The 19042-nt window shown below is 41.1% G+C and overlaps 2 protein-coding genes across 11 annotated transcripts in view; one reads left to right on the forward strand and one right to left on the reverse strand.

The window, feature by feature from the left end:
• LOC117827751 (chromodomain-helicase-DNA-binding protein 4-like) overlaps window positions 1-2933 on the reverse strand; it is a 35681-nt gene extending 32748 nt beyond the window's left edge. Inside the window, exons 1-2 of one of the 6 annotated variants that reach the window (XM_034704490.1) lie at window positions 2612-2930; window positions 2001-2158 (exon numbers count right to left, since the gene is read on the reverse strand). In XM_034704490.1, coding sequence (XP_034560381.1) covers window positions 2001-2061 — 61 coding nt within the window. In that variant the 5' untranslated portion in view covers window positions 2062-2158; window positions 2612-2930. Of the gene's footprint in view, window positions 1-2000; window positions 2420-2611 lie in introns of those variants that run through there. The other 5 variants (XM_034704491.1, XM_034704492.1, XM_034704495.1 and 2 more) reach the window with 5 other exon arrangements.
• LOC117827752 (gamma-enolase) overlaps window positions 1469-19042 on the forward strand; it is an 85116-nt gene continuing 67542 nt past the window's right edge. For 2 of the 5 annotated variants that reach the window (XM_034704499.1, XM_034704504.1), the window contains exons 1-2: window positions 1469-1736; window positions 4522-4655. The gene's annotated coding sequence lies outside the window, so the exon portion shown is untranslated. Of the gene's footprint in view, window positions 1800-4521; window positions 4656-19042 lie in introns of all 5 variants that reach the window. The other 3 variants (XM_034704500.1, XM_034704501.1, XM_034704502.1) reach the window with 3 other exon arrangements.

Genomic DNA, 19042 nt, shown 5'->3' on the forward strand with positions numbered 1-19042 from the left:
CTAAATTATATATTTATTTTTACTTATTTTATTTTACTTATTGACTGCTTTTACTGCTTTTTGCACATTAACCGTTTACTTAATCATTTACTTATCTCGAATACTGTCTGCACCTTCATATCATTTGCACTGTTATCTATTTTCATTGTCCATTTTTTAACTGTCACTGCACTACCTGCACTGTGTACATAGGCTGTTTTTATAAAACTGTATTTTATTATATTTTATTGTATTTTATATTTAAATTTTAGATATTTAAAAGCTGGAAGAGAGAAACAGCATCTGGTTTTTCCTGTATGTCTCGTATATACAGTGAAAATTGACAATAGAAACCTTTGAATCCTTGAAACTTCTTCTTGATTGTACTTATGTCTGGGTTGCTGTAACAACTGAACCCCCCCCTGGGGGATCAATAAAGTAATATCTTATGTTATCTTTATCACACCATATCAACCTGTCACTACCAGTGGCGGAGCCAGACAGTTTGGACTTTGGTGGCCAAACTGGGGCACTGACTGTTGAAGGGGTGGCCAAAACTTAAGAGCTTACCCCAAACCTAAGAGGGTTACTTCCAATAATCACATCTACTTTAACTTCTTTTATAAAATCATTTTATCAATCAATATTACATTTTAGTAGATGGCCCACGTTGACATTAAAAATGTAACGGTACAGAGTGTCAACATTTAAATCTGCTGAACTCTTTAAAGGACTCAAAATGAGGATGATTGTCCAAAGTCAAAGCATCAACAAAAATAATATTCAAATGCAAAGAAACTAGTTTATCTGCAGCTTGTTGAAACACAACAACACAATAGCTGATTTCAGTATAAGTAATGTCTCTGACATCGCAAATAGCCAATCATGTTTAAGAATTTCAGGGTGGCCACAGGGGTGTCCAATCAGTTTTCAGAGGTGGACATGGCCACCCCCTGGCTCCACCACTGGTCACTACTGAATCATTTTTAATACTGCCTGTAATTACTTCTATTTAATCTAAATTCCATTATAACATTGTATATATCTAAATTGTATTCTAGCTTTATTTATTTTTACTTATTTTATTTTACTTCATCTTGATTGTACTTATGTCTGGGTTGCTGTAAAAACTGAATTTCAAACAAAGTAATATCTTATCTTATTTCCAGTCATTATTATTTCTATGAAAACCCTTATTGTTCGATTAATCGCGTCGAAAGTCGAACAAATTGTCCTGCTCGGATGAATAATGACCTTTATTTGTGCGTAGGTGTAAAACAATTATCACGTTTTTGGAGGGTAACCGTTCCTGCATCTATCCTGCTTTTGTTTACATGACTTCACGTGATGTGTGGTTTAATTAAACTTTTACATATTTACGAATAATAAAAAGCAGCTTTAATGTCGACTTTAGCACTCTAAGCTAACTTGTGGGACTATTTGTTCTCACTGTTTTAACATTCGGAGCGCGTGCTCGTCGGATTGATACAAAATGTAACAATGCGTGGTTCGGCTTCACACCAGAAACGGGAGAATATACAACAAAGTTAAGCTAGCAGGAAGATAAAAGACGAGTTTTTACATTTAAATGTGATTATTTTCACTTATTTATTAACTGAAGGCGCCGGCCATGAGGAGGGGGAATGATTCAGAACGTCATCCGCCAGCTTCCAAGCTAACTGGCTGCCTCCATCTTGTCATCGACACGTAAAGAATACACCGGTAGCTGGCTAACGCTAGGCCCCGGGAACATGCCGGTCAGTCGGCGTGACTTTACTACAATGCTTCTACTATCTCCACAACCTCTTATTTTACATTAGGTAACACAGAATGATTCATTTAATGTGTTTAAGAGCAGCGCCTGCGCATTAATAGCAACTTTCCCAACACAGCTGCTAGCATTAGCTTCATTGACTCTTTGCTAATGATTGATATGAATGTCAGAAAACATCTGCTCATGCTAGCACACACAACCAAGCCTGAACGTTTAGCATTCTGCAAGCTAACAAAATGAGTCTTACCGTGCAGTAACCGGTCATCAGGGGCTCCGTAATCATCTCTGTCATCCTCGCTTCCAGACATAGCAAACAAGCAGCAAACTTTCTATTTAGTTAGCTAACAGTTTAGCTAACTAAATAAAGTTATTTATCTGCAGGGTAATCCAGAGTTCTGACCCAGTCTTGAGGTCGGGTGAGAGGTAGTTTGTGTGAGAGAGGGCAGCCGGCCAGGTTTCAACAAGAGGGGGGAATAAGAACAAAAAAGAGAAAACGGAAGTGATTTTTTAAGCAGGAAAAGAAGACCCAGGACATATCAGAGAGAAACACACAGTGTGTATGAGCTTCTCCTTTATCCTCAGACACACACAACTTTATTCATGTGTTAAGATTAGCACCCTGAATCACTCCATCTCTGCTGACATCTTGCCACTATCGTTTGTTCTGTGCTATTAGCATTAGCTTCAGATTGTAGCCTACACTTCAAGAACCGAGCATCACACACTAATCACTAATAACGACATAAATCACCTGCATCACACACTCTTCCTCTCCTACCATCTTTTAACCTGACTCTTCACAAACAATAAAACACACACACACACCAAAAAAAAAAAAAAAAAAATGTAGATACTCACAACTTGATTTTACACAGCTTCCAAAAAACAGCAACTCCAGGCTCACTTTATAAATCAATCAATACTTAGAAGGTTCTTTTTGTTTAAAGCTAACATGTAAATACAATTTAAATATATTTCCGTGTTTTTGTGGCAGCGTGTGTGCACGACGCCGTCTCCTCTTTCTCTCTCCCTCGCACACAACACACACCCCGCGCGCGCGCACACACACACAAAGAGATCAGGGGGCAGGCATCCCATAATATCCCCCCCTCCACACACACACACACATACACACACACGCATACACACACTCCTCAGTCACCCCTCCCCCACTCTGCATAGTTACCTTGCAACGTACAGACCATAATAGTCAACTCACCCCTCCCTCTCCTACAGTCTCTTCCCCATTCCTCCATGCACACACCACCCCCTCGCACCTCCACCCCCTCCCTTAGCAACCATTACCATGGAGACGCCCCCCCCTCCCCCCGCCCATACCCGTGACATCCCATAATAGTAATGAGCGCAGTCACTGACATCCCTCAATGAGCATAACTCCAAAAAGAGAGAGATAGGAGAAAGGAGGAGGAGGAGGAGGAGGAGGAGGGGGGGGGGGGGGAGTCGTCACATGGCAACTGTGTGTGCCACATGACTGCTTAACTTGAGTGTGCATGTTTGCATGTTTGCATGTATGCGCAAGGCACCGCACTGTATATGAGTCTGGCTGCCACAGAGTGCACAGGTTGAAGATGCAGTGCGAGGGGCCCCCACGGCGCCCAAAGGGCCACGAAAAAGTGGGATGACACCCGGTGACCTGAGAGTAGCCCCCCATATGATGCATCCTGGCGTTAAATTCAAGGCGTCTTTATGTACATGACTCGCCAAAAAAACTGCGACCGTCCCGTCAGCGCATGCAGACTGGATGAGTTTAGAGCAAAGTTACAGGAGGGTAAAGTTTTCAAGCACAAGATGAGTGTGAGGTTAAAAAGTCAGGGTACATGCAGGGAAGGGGGTCACAGGGGTCAAACTGTAGTCAAAACCTTGAAGTCTGCAGCCATAACCCCCCCCCCCGCCCCCCCCCCTCAAAACAAGAAACAGGGAGCCCAGAAGTACAAGAGCCAAGCCAACAGCTGAGTTAAGCTGTCTGCACACACACACACACTCGCACACACACACATGGGCTTGCTCCACAGGCTGTTGGAAATGCATTGCAGTCAATGGTGGGAAAAACGTCTGGGTCCTAGACAGTATTTTCCCACCATTGACTGTCAGTACTACATTCAGACTGTGCAGAGAAACGCAGAACTGTGAGTGCCTAGCATGGCGGGGAAGCTTGTGAATGACGTTTAACCACATGGGAAATCAACAGAGTACATGTCGGCTAATGGGGGGCTCGGTATTTGGGGCCTGTGAGGCATCAGAGTGAGTTATTTATTGTTATTGTTGCACTGCAGGACCAATCTGCTCTCCTGATGTTGCTGCTGCTCGAGTTAGAAGACTAAATTCAACAGCTGTTTACCGACTAAAGTTCAGATTATTGCCAAAAGTATGTGGACGGCAACACCTGCACATTAACTACAACCCCCTGAGCCTGATAACATCTCATCCCTTAGATAAGAGATAGAACAACTGGCTGTTAGATGGCATGTTTACATATTTATTTGTTTACTTTGAGGAGGGGGGGCTTTATTTTAGCCTTTTTCATTATGCACAAACAATACAACTTATAGATGAACCGCAAGAGTCCTGCAGAAAAAGTATAGTTATACTAATAAGGTGTCAAAAACTATGTTAATGTAATGTAACAAATGAGATATTGCACGATTCTATACATCCATACATTTTAAGACTACTCAGACTCTGGTTGGCTGACTCACCTTTACATTTTCTGATAATGCTGCATTTCTGTTTTTATTGTTTCTACTTAGAAAGACCTGCAAATGACTCGCAAGTCCAGAGTACAAAGTTTGAGAAGCCAGGTGCAACATCTCAGAACCTGGTGAGGGAGTCATGTCGTGGAACCAAGAGGACTTCTTGAGGTCTGACACAGGTGATTAAAAAGGTATGAGGGCAGTTTAGCTATACAAAACTGTACAGCTGTCGTAGCCTATTTGTAGAATTTGTACTCTAATTTATAATTATTTATTTTGGAGCCCCTGTCACCATACCATATCCTGTATAATATATGGACATAGTATCTGTGACGTCATCCATCTGTTCCTGAAGCGCTGTTTTGAAGCTGTTCGCCAGCCATATTGGATATGCTGAACTCAGCAACTCCGAGCTAGTGTGAGGTAAAGAGGCAGGCCTTTAGCCTTTACGCTAACAGCTACAGGGTGCAAGCCTGTCAATCAAGTCAGGCATGTCCTTATTTGGGCAAACTTCGGAAATACCGAGTTATAAAAAAGTTCGGCCCAGATAGAGAAATTATCTACTCAGACCCAAACTGTTTTTTTGAAACAGGCTGTAAACATGTTTATTTCTGCTGTAAAGATCGTCTTCTTTGAATGGGTGTGTATGTGGTTTCCTGTGTTTCTGCAGCCAGCCTCAAGTGGACACTCGATGAACTGCAATTTTTAGCACTTCCACGTGGGCATCATATTTTAAGACAGGAGGTTGCCGCTTGGTACGTACCCAAGTGGTCTCATTTACGAATGAGAGAAGAAGAGGATCTGAACACATAGCCTTGTTAAAGTAATCGGACACTGGTGTTGGATGAAACACCTTGCTTGCAGTTTGCATTCCAGGTAATCCTGATTAGGGTCAAGGTCAAGGCTCCACACAGGCAACACCCAAACGATGGGAACAATATCGAGCTGGCATTGTTTGCATGTCATGCACACTTAGACATAAATGTTTGCTGTGGCCATGGTATAAGTGCGAAAGGGCTAAAAACTGCAGTTCCTCCAGCGTCCACTTGAGGCTGGCTGCAGAAACACAGGAAACCACATACACACCCATTCAAAGAAGACAATCTTTACAGCAGAAATAAACATGTTTACAGCCTGGTTCAGAAAACTGTTTAGGAGTGAGTAGCTAATCTCTCTTTCGGGGCCAAACTTTTTTATAACTCTGTATTTTACGAAGTTTGCCCAAATAAGGACATGTCTGACTTGATTGACAGACGGGCACCCTGTAGCTGTTAGGGAAAAGGCTAAAGGCCTCTTTACCTCACACTAGCTCGTACAAAGTTAGATTGAGAAAATCTGGTTTGAGAGGAGTCAGCAGAGGCAACAGCTGCTTGTAATTTCCCAAAGTGAGAGCGCTTTATTCATTCATCTTGAAAGACAGATTAATCATCACATCGCAATGCACACAAACAACGTTGCATCATTTCTCCTGTGATACCGGCGAGTTAATTTCCATTGAGTGATTGTCTGGTCATTAAGAGGGTTTCATGAATCAAGTAACAAATTATTCATGTCAGCATATTGTTGCAGTGCCCTGACACTTTGGCTTCTAACCCGCTTCAAGCTGTTCCCCTCTCTCCTCTCCTCTCCCGGGTTCTGTCGAGGCCTCGCTGCCTCTTGGCTTCTTCCCTTACAGTTGACTCTGACTCAGCGCCACCTCGCATTTGGATATTTTTCTTTCTCCTCTGGTCTTTTCTTTGTCCCACTGTTGAGAGCAGCTTCCCTCTTTCCGTCCCGCTCACACTGAGCGCCTTAAAAAAAACCCAACTTCTATCTTTCTGTGTCTGCCCTCTATTTTTGCCTTTTTCTATTTCTCCCTGTGTTTACATCCCCCCCTCCCCCACACTTCTCCTTTCCTTGACTATGGACAGAGTGTTCATGTGTGCATTTGGGGAGGAGGAGGAGGAAGGGGGGGGGGGGGTAGGATGAAGGGGGGGGACATCCCATAATCACCAATCAGAAGGATACTTGGGGCAGTTGTCATAGAAACCTCGTGCACGGCTCTTGACGCCCCTCCCACCCCCACCAGACTTGCAGAATTGCATATCACATAATGATAATAATATCATTTCTGAGGCAAAAAGAAAAAAAGGAAGGAGGAGGTGGGTGAAGAGGGGCGGAGGACTACAGACCATAATAGTGTTCCTGTACTGCAGGTTGCTATGGAGAAAAACAGGGGGGGTGGCAGTCTTGGTGGGGCGATGGGGGGGTTATAGGCAGGGTCAGATTATCATGTAAGTCAAAAAGCATACCATAATGCCTCCGGACCTCCCCCCTCCCTCCCTCCGACTCAGACACCATCTCTGCTCCACCTCTCCTGCCCCGCAGCACACGCTGTGACACTGCACCAGATAACAAAAGTGCAAATGGATTTGATCAGACCCAACATGTCTGCCGCATGAGATAACACAAAGCAGCGTTTGACAGATGGAGGGAATGAAAAAAAAGAGAAAGATTGGATTCCACTGAGGTTGTCCGGATGTCCCAGACGGCTTGAACGAGCGGGTGACGTCGAGTTCAAACCTTCCTCGTGTCCATTTCATCCCCCGTTATCTTTCCCAAACAGTGCCCTCTTTTAAACTTGGTCCATCCAGGACAAGCGTTAAAGTAGGGATTGTTTTGTTGAATCAAACCACATATTTAACCTCCACACAGCCGGACCCCCTGTCCTGTTTGTTCACGGTATGGACCAGTAGTCTGGAAGTGATGTGGGATCACTCACACTGAATGTAAGCGTGGAAACTCGGCTTGTTTGCGGAGGTAGAGGAAGAGGCTGCTTGACCGAGTTCAGACAGATTTCCACCCGGTCTTTTTGAGGTTATTGAACTGAAAGTGGTCTAGTTGCACTGGTGGCCTAGCGGTCTAAGCACCCCACATACAGAGGCTATAGTCCTTGTCACAGATGTCGCCCGTTCGACTTCTGGCTGCGGCAATTTGCTGCAAGTCTTCCCCCTCTCTCTGCTCCCCAATCTTCCTGTCTCTCTTCAGCTGTCCTATCAATAAAGGCAAAACAGCCCCAAAAATATACCTTAAAAAAAAAAATGAAGGCGGTCTTAGTGCAGTCGAGTCATTTTTAAACAAACAAGACATCTGGCAGTGATGTGGAGTTGTTAAAATTAGCTCTTCTGCAGTCATGTTGTGCACAACCAGTGATATTGGCTATCTAACTTTGCCATGCCAAACATCCGTGCATCATTTTGGACTACAAGCCATGGGAACTGGATGTTGACCTAGCTACCTAGCCTAGCATCCCACTACTATGTCACATGATTTGTTGCTTTGGTTGGTTGTAGCCTCCAGTGGTGTTTTGGCTATCCTCATTAGTAACGCTCCTTAAAAATGAAGTGGTTCCAGACTACTTTGCGAGAGCAGACCGCTCTTGAATTGAGGTCTATGTCCCAGTTAAAACAAAAGACTACAGTGTGTTGCAAATCTTTTTACAGCTGTCCGAGAGTGACTCACATTACACAGCTGCAGCACAGCTGACCAACATTAACGACACGCGAGTCATATCACTAGATTAATCGGGAGTTTGACTTGCTAAATGCAAACACATCTGGCAGAAATGACACTGATTGTAAAAGAATTTGGCTCGAGACAAGTGGGTCATATTCAGGCTAAACTCAGACAGGATATCAGATGATAGCTAAGTGCTAATCACAACATGCGGACAATGTCAATGCCAACATGTCCGTCATCGTGGTAGTGTCGTCTAGCTGTTGCACCTCATGTAGGGAGGCTGGTCCTTGTTGCAGCAGTCACTGGTTCAAATCTGAGTTTCCACAAGGTCCCAATTTGGGATCATTTAAAAATCCTCAATCCATCCGAACTTCTACCAAGCTTTCTAACTAGATACAAATTAAAGAATCACAAACGTTATGAAGGTCATCTTCTGTGATGGACGAATGAAAGAAATATCAATGATTTTCCTCCTCATTCAAAAAAAATTTGAAAAAAAAAAAAAATCTGACAAAAAAATACAAATGGATTTTTTTTTTTTTTAATTTTTAAAAAAAAAAATATGAAGAAAAAAAAAATCTGACAAAAAATAAATAAATATATATATATATATATTTTTTTTTTTTTAATTTTGAAAAAAAAAAATTGAAAAAAAAAATTGGGAAAAAATTCCACCATGAGCAGAGCACTTTGCATCATTTAGCAAGTTACAGTGGAAAGAACAAACTTCCTATTGACAGGCAGAAACCTCCAGCAGGACCAGACTCATGTTAGACACACATCTGCTGAGACCGTGTTGGAGAGAGGGATAGAGGGAGGTGAAGAGAGAGAGAGAGATGATAGTGGTGAGACGGATAGTAGTAGTTGTAGCAGCTGGAGTCTGGCACGTCCACAGCAGCAGAGATCTAGAGGAACCTACGAGACAAGGGAGCTCAGGGACTCCAGAAAGGTCTATGGTTAGTAACTTTAAAGTGACAGTAAGAGTTAAAGTTAGAGACAGACAGACAGACAGAGAGAGAGAGGGGGGAGATAGGACTTGGACTTGAAAACTGAAGACTGAGGACTCAACTTGGACTTAAAGTTTGGTGACTTGACTACATCACTGGTACTTGTACTGACTATAAAATAATTTCAACTTTAAGAAGTGGCAGATTTTACATCGGACTTCCACCAGATCTGTGTCCGGTCTGTCTTTGATCCGCTGCGGTCCTGTTCCGTGCTCTATCATTTGTCAACACCCAGAACGGTGCATGGAGCAGGACCACCGGACAGCTGGAGTCATGTGACCGAGGTTTTCCTGCAGTATTCACTGGCTAAAGGATTTTGCTCCTCATTCGAAAAAAATTGAAAAAAAAAAAATTAGAAAAAAAAAAAAATTAGAAAAAAAAATAATCTGACAAAAAAAAAAAAGAAATTTTTTTTTTGAAATTGAAAAAAAAAATTGAAAAAAAATTTTTTTTGAAAGTTTTTTCCTTTTTTTTTAATTTTAAAAATTTGAAAAAAAAAATTTGAAAAAAAATTTTTGGAAAAAATTCCACCATGAGCAGAGCACTTTGCAGCATTTAGCAAGTTACAGTGGCAAGGACAAACTTCCTTTTAACAGGCAGAAACCTCCAGCAGGACCAGACTCATGTTAGACACACATCTGCTGAGACCGTGTTGGAGAGAGGGATAGAGGGAGGTGAAGAGAGAGCGAGATGATAGTGGGGAGATGGATAGTAGTAGTTGTAGCAGCTGGAGTCTGGCACGTCCACAACAGCAGAGATCCAGAGGAACCTACGAGACAAGGGAGCTCAGGGACTTCAAAAAGGTCTATGGTTAGTAACTTTAAAGTGACAGTAAGAGTTAAAGTTAGAGACAGACAGACAGAGGGGGGAGATAGGACTTGGACTTGAAAACTGAAGACTGAGGACTCAACTCGGACTTAAAGTTTGGTGACTTGACTACATCACTGGTACTTGTACTGACTATAAAATAATTCAATGACTATAATATCATTTCAACTTTAAGAAGTGGCAGCTTTTACATCGGACTTCCACCAGATCCGTGTCCGGTCTGTCTCTGATCCGCTGCGGTCCTGTTCTGTGCTCTATCATCCGTCAACACCCAGAAAGCAGCATGGAGCAGGACCACCGGACAGCTGGAGTCATGTGACTGAGGTTTTCCTGCAGTATTCACTGAATCAAGGATTTTCCTCCTCATTCAAAAAAAAAAAAAAAAAAGATTTTGAAAAAAAAAATAATCTGACAAAAAAAAAAAAGAAATTTGAATTTTTTTTGATTTTTTTTTTTTGAAATTGAAAAAAAGAAAAAAAATTGAAAAAAAAAAAATTGAATTTTTTTTTTTGTTTGTTTAATTTTGAAATTTTGAAAACGAAATTTAAAAAAAAAAAATTGAAAAACAATTTTGGGAAAAAATTCCACCATGAGCAGAGCACTTTGCAGCATTTAGCAAGTTACAGTGGCAAGGACAAACTTCCTTTTAACAGGCAGAAACCTCCAGCAGGACCAGACTCATGTTAGACACACATCTGCTGAGACCGAGTTGGAGAGAGGGATAGAGGGAGGTGAAGAGAGAGAGAGAGATGATAGTGGGGAGACGGATAGTAGTTGTTGCAGCTGGAGTCTGGCACGTCCACAACAGCAGAGATCCAGAGGGACTTCAAAAAGGTCTATGGTTAGTAACTTTAATGGGACAGGAAGAGTTAAAGGGAGAGACAGAATCCCAGTATGTCAGTCTAAGCCTATAGCAGCATAACTAAGAGCTGGTCCAAGCCTGATCCAGCTCTAACTATAAGCTTTATCAAAAAGGAAAGTTTGAAGCCTACTCTTAAAAGTAGAGAGGGTGTCTGCCTCCCGGACCCTGACTGGTAGATGATTCCAAAGGAGAGGGGCCTGATAACTGAAGGCTCGACCTCCCATACTACTTTTAGAGACTTTAGGTACGACGAGCAGGCCTGCATGCTGGGAGCGTAGTGTTCTAGAGGGGTAATAGGGCACTATGAGCTCTTTGTAGGTCAGAAGAAGGATTTTAAATAAACAAACTGCCAACAGTTAACCAACTCTTGCTCAACATAAGCGAGGACTCTGCTTTCTCTTTATATCCCTGTAAACGGTCTTCTTTCTGAGTCTCCAGGCGCGTGTAGCTTGATTGCACAGAGATGAAAATCTTTCCAAGCCACCAGTCTGTTGTATTATTTCTCTGGCAGGGTTACAGCACCCTTGTCCCTCCTAGTCACAATCTGACTGGTCCCAGTGCAGACATTGTTGGAACATCAGTCAGCTGGGCCATACGCCAAATTTCCAGTTGTGACATCCCTTTTTTTTTTTTTTTTTACTTGCAGCTTTGATTCAATAACGATCAAGTCTTCGTATCATGTTACGTAAAAACTCCCCTCGAGATCGGATCAGCGGCTAACTGGAGTGAGCGTAATGTTTTAATTAGCACTAAAGGACGTTGCTGAGGATGTACAGCAGTTAAAGAGGGCAAACCCTGCACAGAAACACGTCGGCTGCTGCGTCTCCGCCTCAATAATTTACATTACAGGGGGGGCAGGGAGCGTATTGTGCTCACTGTGCTGCTCACATAGTGAAGTTTTTTGATGAATTCCCAGCTGCCTCTCTGCCTCGGCGTCTTTGTGCTGCCTCCTCTCTGGGGCCTCGCTACCTTCTTGTATGTGACTCACGCCACACCTGAAGATAGATACTATTTCCCTGATATACATCATAGCGTGCGCACGGGAGAGCAGTCATAAAGCTCGTGATGGGTGCACACAAAAACAGACCTAGGCCAGACCAGACCATGGTATCCCCCCCTCCTTCCACCCCCCCTTACACACACACATACATTACTTTATTGCCCCTCCCCCACCTGACAACACAGACATCCCATAATAAGCACCCCCCCCAACAAACCACCACCTCCTCCTTTCTTCGCGGCTTGGCCTGCCACTCCGTAATAATCACACTGCTAATTCTCCTCCTTTCTCTCTCTCTCTCTCTCTTTGGCTCGCTCCCCTCCCTCCCCCCCCCCCCCCCCCCCCCCCCCCCCCCCCCCCCCCCCCCTCTCCGCCATCATCATTTCCTGTCTTATAGGTTCCTGAAGTGCAGAGTACAGTATGTCTCTCCAAACAGCAGCCACTTAAAGAGGCTCAAAATACCCAGCGTTTCCTATCTATGACGTCTCATCGCACTCCATCAACCTGGGTTTCCTCTCTCTCTTTCTCTTTCTCTCTCTCTCTCTCTCTCTCTCTCTCCACCTCCTACACCCACACAGACCGTCAGACTTACAGAAACAAGAAACAGCCTGTTTAATCATCAACCACAGGGAGGAGAGATTGTCTTATTGTCTATTTGCATCAACTGTTGACCACAAAAGCAAACCAAAGATAACTTTGTGCAGATATCAACGAAGCATCCTTTGTCAGGGGTCCCAAGATAAACTTCACAGGATGTTCTTTTTGAAACATTACTCACACTGATGATGATTCATTTGCTTGTTCTCTCAGGTGTATGTCAACTAACTACATCTTGTTGTTCGTAGATTGCCTAATGAGAAAATTTGATGTACTATCGTTAAGAATCTTGTATCTCGTCTGGTCTGTTGTATTTGAAGCAAGCGGCAACCTCCGGTGGAAAAATATGAAGCCAATGCAGAAGTGCTAAAAACTGCAGTTCATCGAGCGTCCACTAGAGGCTGGCTGCAGAAACACCGTAAACCACATACACACCCATTCAAAAAAAAAAGGACCATCTTTGCAGTTTAGGTCTGAAATGCTCATTTCTCTATCGGGAGTGAATTTTATTAGAACTTGTAATTTTCTAAGATATTCAACGTGCAAGTTTTGCCCAGATAAGGACATGCCTGACTTGATTGACAGGCGGGAACCCTGTAGCTGTTCGCGTTAGGGGTGAGCCCGACTAAGGATTCACTCAGTCGAATCTGATTCATCAGATTTTGCCCGTAGTGGATGAATAGTTGAATGTTTGTTGTTTCTCCTTATTGACCCAAAGTCTGCATGATGGTGACCGCATGACAATATTACACATAACCCTTTACAATTAAGAGACTCATAGCTTAAAGTAAAAGGGACAACAGAATATTATAAATATAAAACTTAAATTTTTTAAATCTATATTGCAAAAACAACGAGGTGATGAAGGAGAGAAAACTCAAATAAGGCCACCATCAGTTAAACATGGAACAACGCTCCACTATAGAGAAAGGAATCAGGAGATATTTAAACAGTGTTCACACAGTGGAGGGTAGTTTGTCCAACTTAAGGCTAAACATTTGTATAATGTTCAAAATCAAACCTGAACCAGCTAAAGGGTTTTTAAATCTCTTAACAGAGCCTTTTAAAACAGTCTTTCATCTCGTCTTTGTCCGCTTGAGTCTTTTCAAATTGTACGTGAGGAAAACCATTGTGTGTACGGGCAGAAGTGCGCTCCTTGCTTTGTTGACTGTAAATCCTGTCTTTGAGAATATCCTCTCTGATGGCGTGGAGGTGGATGGGATGCTGTGGATTGTTTTTGAGGCTTCAGACAGCTTTGGGTATCCCTCCTGGTTCTTTTGGCCCCGTACAGTTTTTGTGTGGTCCGGTAATCCTTGATCTCACAGCCCTCTTCATGAAGCTGCTCCTCATCTTCATCACTAGTTTTTAGGATCAACTGAAGTTTTATTTCCTGACATTTTGAGCTGCCATGAACGTAGAAAGATTTAAAGACCAGCTGAGGTACGTCTGCTCCACAGGTCCCCGCTAAATGGGAGAGTCCACCTTTAATTACCAGGGGAGATTTAATTACCACTTTAAGGAGATTTAACACTTCAAGAGCTGTTCTCAGAATTACATTAAATAAGTTTATATTTATATCAAAATAAGATATATGAAACACTGTTTTTACGGGAAACAGTAAAGTAGTGTAAAATTAGACATTGAGCACCCCCATGGTTTGAATGGAATGATCCACGTTTCATATGCAAATATTCGACTATGAGATTGGCAGTCGACTAAGGCTCGTTAGAACAAATCGTCCAATATTCAACTATTTGGGGTCACCCCTAGTTAGCGTAAAGGCTAAAGGCCCGCCTCTTTACCTCACACTAGCTCAGACGGAGTTTGGTTGAGTTCAGCATTTCCAATATGGCGCCCGCCAAGGATTGGCTTGGAAACAGCGCTTCAGGAACAGATGGGTGACGTCACAGAGACTTCATCCATTTATTATACAGGATATGATTTGAGGTCACTTCATTCATTGTGTCAATCCTACTCTGTACGACATTACATTTTTGAACAACACCATAGTAGAGATTAATCCCTTGAGTGATGCACTCCCAAGAGCCCAGCTGATTTAGCCTTTCTATCCAGCTGATCCAGAGTCTGTTGGTCATATCAGTGTCTGCATTGAGAATACTTCTTCTGTGATAAAGTGCCTGGTTTAAAAAAAGCCCTAGATTGGTATTCAAAGTTTACATTTGAATGACATCAGCCATGACCTCAGTGAGTTTTTTACGGCTATTATATTTTATTTATTTATTCGGTCACTCTTCACCTTCTGTCTCATAGACCAGTCTCACCAAACTTGAGATCCACAAATATACAAAATCATTTTTCCCCACTTTTTCCATTTATTTATTACAATTAATTCAATCTTATCCATCATTTTTCCATGTGTCAGCTACTCCTTTTTTCCCATTTAAAGTCCTTCAGGTGGGACTGGGTAAGGGATGGGGTGGGGGGGGGGGGGGACTTGAAAGTAAAGGACAGGTTTGTTGAAGGAAAAGAAAGGGAGGGAGTGATATCCCCCAAGGAGCCTCCCCTTGTGAGGAGTTTTTTTTTTCATAAGCTATGTGAGATTTTTTTTGTTCTGCGTTGTTGCTTCAGGGACAGTGTACACCCATTTAGTTGTACCAGAGTAAGCTAGCAGCTAATTTACATCTGTAGTCCCAGGGCAGGAGACAGAGGGGATGCCTCTGTTAAAAACAAATAGTACATCATTTAAACAGCTACACAATAATACACAACTACTATAAAACAACAGGGATACATTTACATCAAAACTACCAACACAATGATAAAATATAAATAGCTAAAAGCACTACACTATGAAGGTCGTTATATTTAAGTGTGATGAGGACATGACTGGGTTGATTTTAGTCATGATTTCATCCTGGACTTAAATTCAGCAAACCTGCAGCACTCTCTGATTTTACTCAGTAATGAGTTCCAAGAAGTTGTTGCTCTAATAGAGAGGGCTGATTTACCAAATTCAGTGGATCTGTGGTGTATGACACAGTCACCTCTATTTGCTGTCCTAGTTGATCTTCCATTATCTTTACGCAGTGATATAAACTCTTTTAATGGGGGAGCAGCCAGACCATTTATCACTTCACTCTTCAGTTCTCCATCATCTTCAAAACAGTCTTCAGGATCTTCCCAGAAACAGCACAACACTCCTTCTATCATGATCCGCCTCATATTTAATCCCAATCTTAAACAAAGCAGCATTTATCCTCCGGACGCCGTCGATGTGACTTAATCATGTGTTTGCAGATGCATCAAAATGTCAAAGTCACGGCGCAAGGACGTACAGAGCTGTACATACTGATGGCTGAAGAAATCAATGGCAGAGTGGCTGATGGGAAGTCGTTCTGGCATGGAGCGGTGACACTGTGTGATGTCTGCCGTGTGTGGAGTGTGTTGTCAGCGAGTTAGGGAAAAAACTTTTTGTACAGTTTCAGCCAAAGTAAGATTAAGTACCAGTGGTTTGTCCCAATTTTCCATCCCTGGAGATGTCAGAGGTGGTTTTATACGACTTTTAAACGAGGGCCCAAAAACTTCATTTCTTAGAGCTTCAATTCATGAAGTGTGGTATGTTGATTTTACGCTCCTTATTTGACTAATTACATTTACTTCCTTGTTCTTTTCCATTTCTGACCACTTTTTTCCATCTCACAAATGAAGCTGTGACTTTTGATTTGTTTTTGGTGACTGCTGTGTCCCGTTGTGCATATTAAGACTTTGTGGTTTTTTAAATCTACAATACAACAGAGACTTGATTCAGATTCTTCCAGGCTAAAGGTGACTGTTACGCAGAGAGGGGAGGCGACCCGGCGCTATTTCCATCCCAGTTCTTCTTCAGACACTTATCAGACGTTGTTTGATTGAGGTCAGAACATGGAGGGAAAATTAAAGTCAATCAGGGGGACGATGACTTTCAGATATCCGGGGACAAACTAACTCTGTTTGACCTCTAGTATGCTTGGATCAATAAATATGCAAATAGTCTCTAACTGCAAATCTACACTGCCGCTCATCTTTGGCTTGAGGTCATTGTATCTCTCTTCACAACTGAAGGCATAAACCTTGAACTTGATCACCAGCTCTGACACGTTGAAGTGAAAGTGAAACCAGACTTTAAAAAATGACAACACCAGGTCTTTCAGTGATCGTAGGTGTTCCCTTTGTTCCTCGCTGCTTGGACAGACTTATACATTAGTTACCCGCTAAGCCCAAGTCTCTGCCCTGTACAGCATTAAGCCAGAGACATTTAAACCCACAGTCAGCTGTCAAAATGTTAAAAACTTTATTTATATAACACCTGTAAGAACAAATGTTTACAAAGTGCTTTGACAGACAAAGCATGGAAGGATTCAGATGACAGAATAAATCTTTAACAGACAGAGAGAAATTCTAACAATGCAAAAAACAAAATAGAGAATAAAGTGATGAAACAGTATGCCAATAAATCATTCATGTAGAGGTTAAAAAAATGAAAAATAGAAAAAAAAATGAGTAAATAAAGGCATTAAAGGATAATAAGATAATAAAAATAATAATAAAGAGATATATTAACAACATTAAAATAATTAAAAAAAAATAATAAGACATTAATTAGTTAAATGAAATAAATAGATAAATACAAAAAACAGAAAAAATAAAATAAAAATAAGGTATTAGTTAAATAAAAATAATAATAAATAAATAAATACATACACATTTAAATAATCAAATCAAATTTAAATAATTTATTAGTTAAATAAAATAATAGATAAGACATTAAATAATCAAATTAAATAAAAAAACAATGTATTAGTTAAATAAAACACAATAATAAATAAATACATACATAAAAAACAGTCAAATTAAATTTGAATGATTTATTAGTTAAATAAAAAAAATACACAACACATTAAATAATCAAATTAAATGAAAAATAATGTATTAGTCAAATTAAAATAAATAAATAAATACATACATGAAGTATATAATCATATTAAATTAAAAATAATTTATTAGTTAAATAAAATAAATACATAACACATTAAATAATCAAATTAAATTTAAAAAAATGTATTAGTTAAATTAAAAAAATAAATACATACATAAAAAAATAAATAATCAAATAAAATTCAAAATAATTTATTAGTTATAAAAAAAAAAACACAACACATTAAATAATCAAATAAAATTTAAAATAATTTATTAGTTAAATAAAAAAAAAAAACACAACACATTAAATAATCAATTGAAATCATTAACATATTTGGACGATCAGCTTAAATTTGATGTGAACACTGAGAGGGGTCACCAGAGGATTCATGTTTGAAGGAATATGAACTCTTTTTAAGCCAGTCCTGTAATTCTTTGTCATTTTTATCAGTCTTTTTTTGAGAGTCTTTCTTTTTTCTGCTGGTTTCACAGCCGACCATATTATCTGCACAGGGAGATCTCACTTGTCATACTGGTAGCTGATCTCCGGGGACTTCCTGCATGTATTTATTTTCTACAAAGCTTATTATTGTATTTGTATAACTTATTGTGTATATAACAACTGTAATGACTGAATTTCCCCCTGTGGGATAAATAAAGTATTAATGATATTTCCAATTTCAAATCCTGTCTCAAAACACATCTTTTCAAACTCTGCCCTGTACGGTGACCTTGAGCGCTCTGAAAGGCGCCTTTAGATAAAGTGTTTTATTATTATGATTATTATTATTATTATTATGATTGATGTAAGACACGATGGTGGTGGCAAAGTTGTTCTGCTGCTGAGCCAGCAAGATGTCCTTTCATTTTTTCAATAAGGTTCAAACTAAACCTGGACCCAGACATGATCTTTAACCTGTGTGCAGGTTTTACTCGCTCAGATCCTTTAGCTTTATGTTGCCATGTTACCACCACATATTCACTGTTTTAATAACAATGAATAAACCAATAAACCAAGACAACAAACAATACTCTGTTAAATATGACACTTTAAAAAAACAACATGTGATTAAACGGTTCATTGAGTTCCGATCATGTGAGCAGACTTCTGAAAAGAACTTTGAAATCCACCTGAGAGGCCCGCATGCACGCACACACCAGCCGCCATTTTATCTTACCCTCTTACCTTCTCAAAAAACACATGCATGAACTCGCTCACTCCCTCTCATGCACACATTATATGCTCGCACGTCTGCGCAGACACGCACACCCAACCCCCACCCGGTCCTCCGCTCGTCTCACACACACATGCAAACACGCACACACCCTTTCTTTTCCCCCTCCACACACACACACACACACACAGACACACACACCTCCCCCTCACACTCACACACGTAGCCTGCCCCCCCCCCCCCCCCCCCCCCCTCAAGCACACACACACACACACACACACACACACAGGCTCATGCACGCTAACACACACCCACCCTGTTCCCCTCCCCCCTCCCATTCCATACCAGGGCACATCGTGACAAAACAAAGAACACCCCATAATAGTCGGAGTCGCACAGTATGCATGGTAACCAGTTATGTCAGAGATGAAGGCATTGAGTGTGAGTGTGTGTTCGACTGTATATAGGAACACACATACACACACACACACACACACACACAGAAATATACATGCAGCAGTGTGTCTGCAGATAATGCTCACTTCATACATAAATAAACACACACACTGAAGATACACAAAATTACACAGACATTCCACAAACCCACACTCACACACACACACACACACACACACACACACACACACACACACACACACACACACACACACACACATGAGAACATATACACTCA

Source organism: Notolabrus celidotus, chromosome 16, assembly GCF_009762535.1.
Source record: "Notolabrus celidotus isolate fNotCel1 chromosome 16, fNotCel1.pri, whole genome shotgun sequence".
Classification (NCBI taxonomy): Eukaryota; Metazoa; Chordata; class Actinopteri; order Labriformes; family Labridae; genus Notolabrus; species Notolabrus celidotus.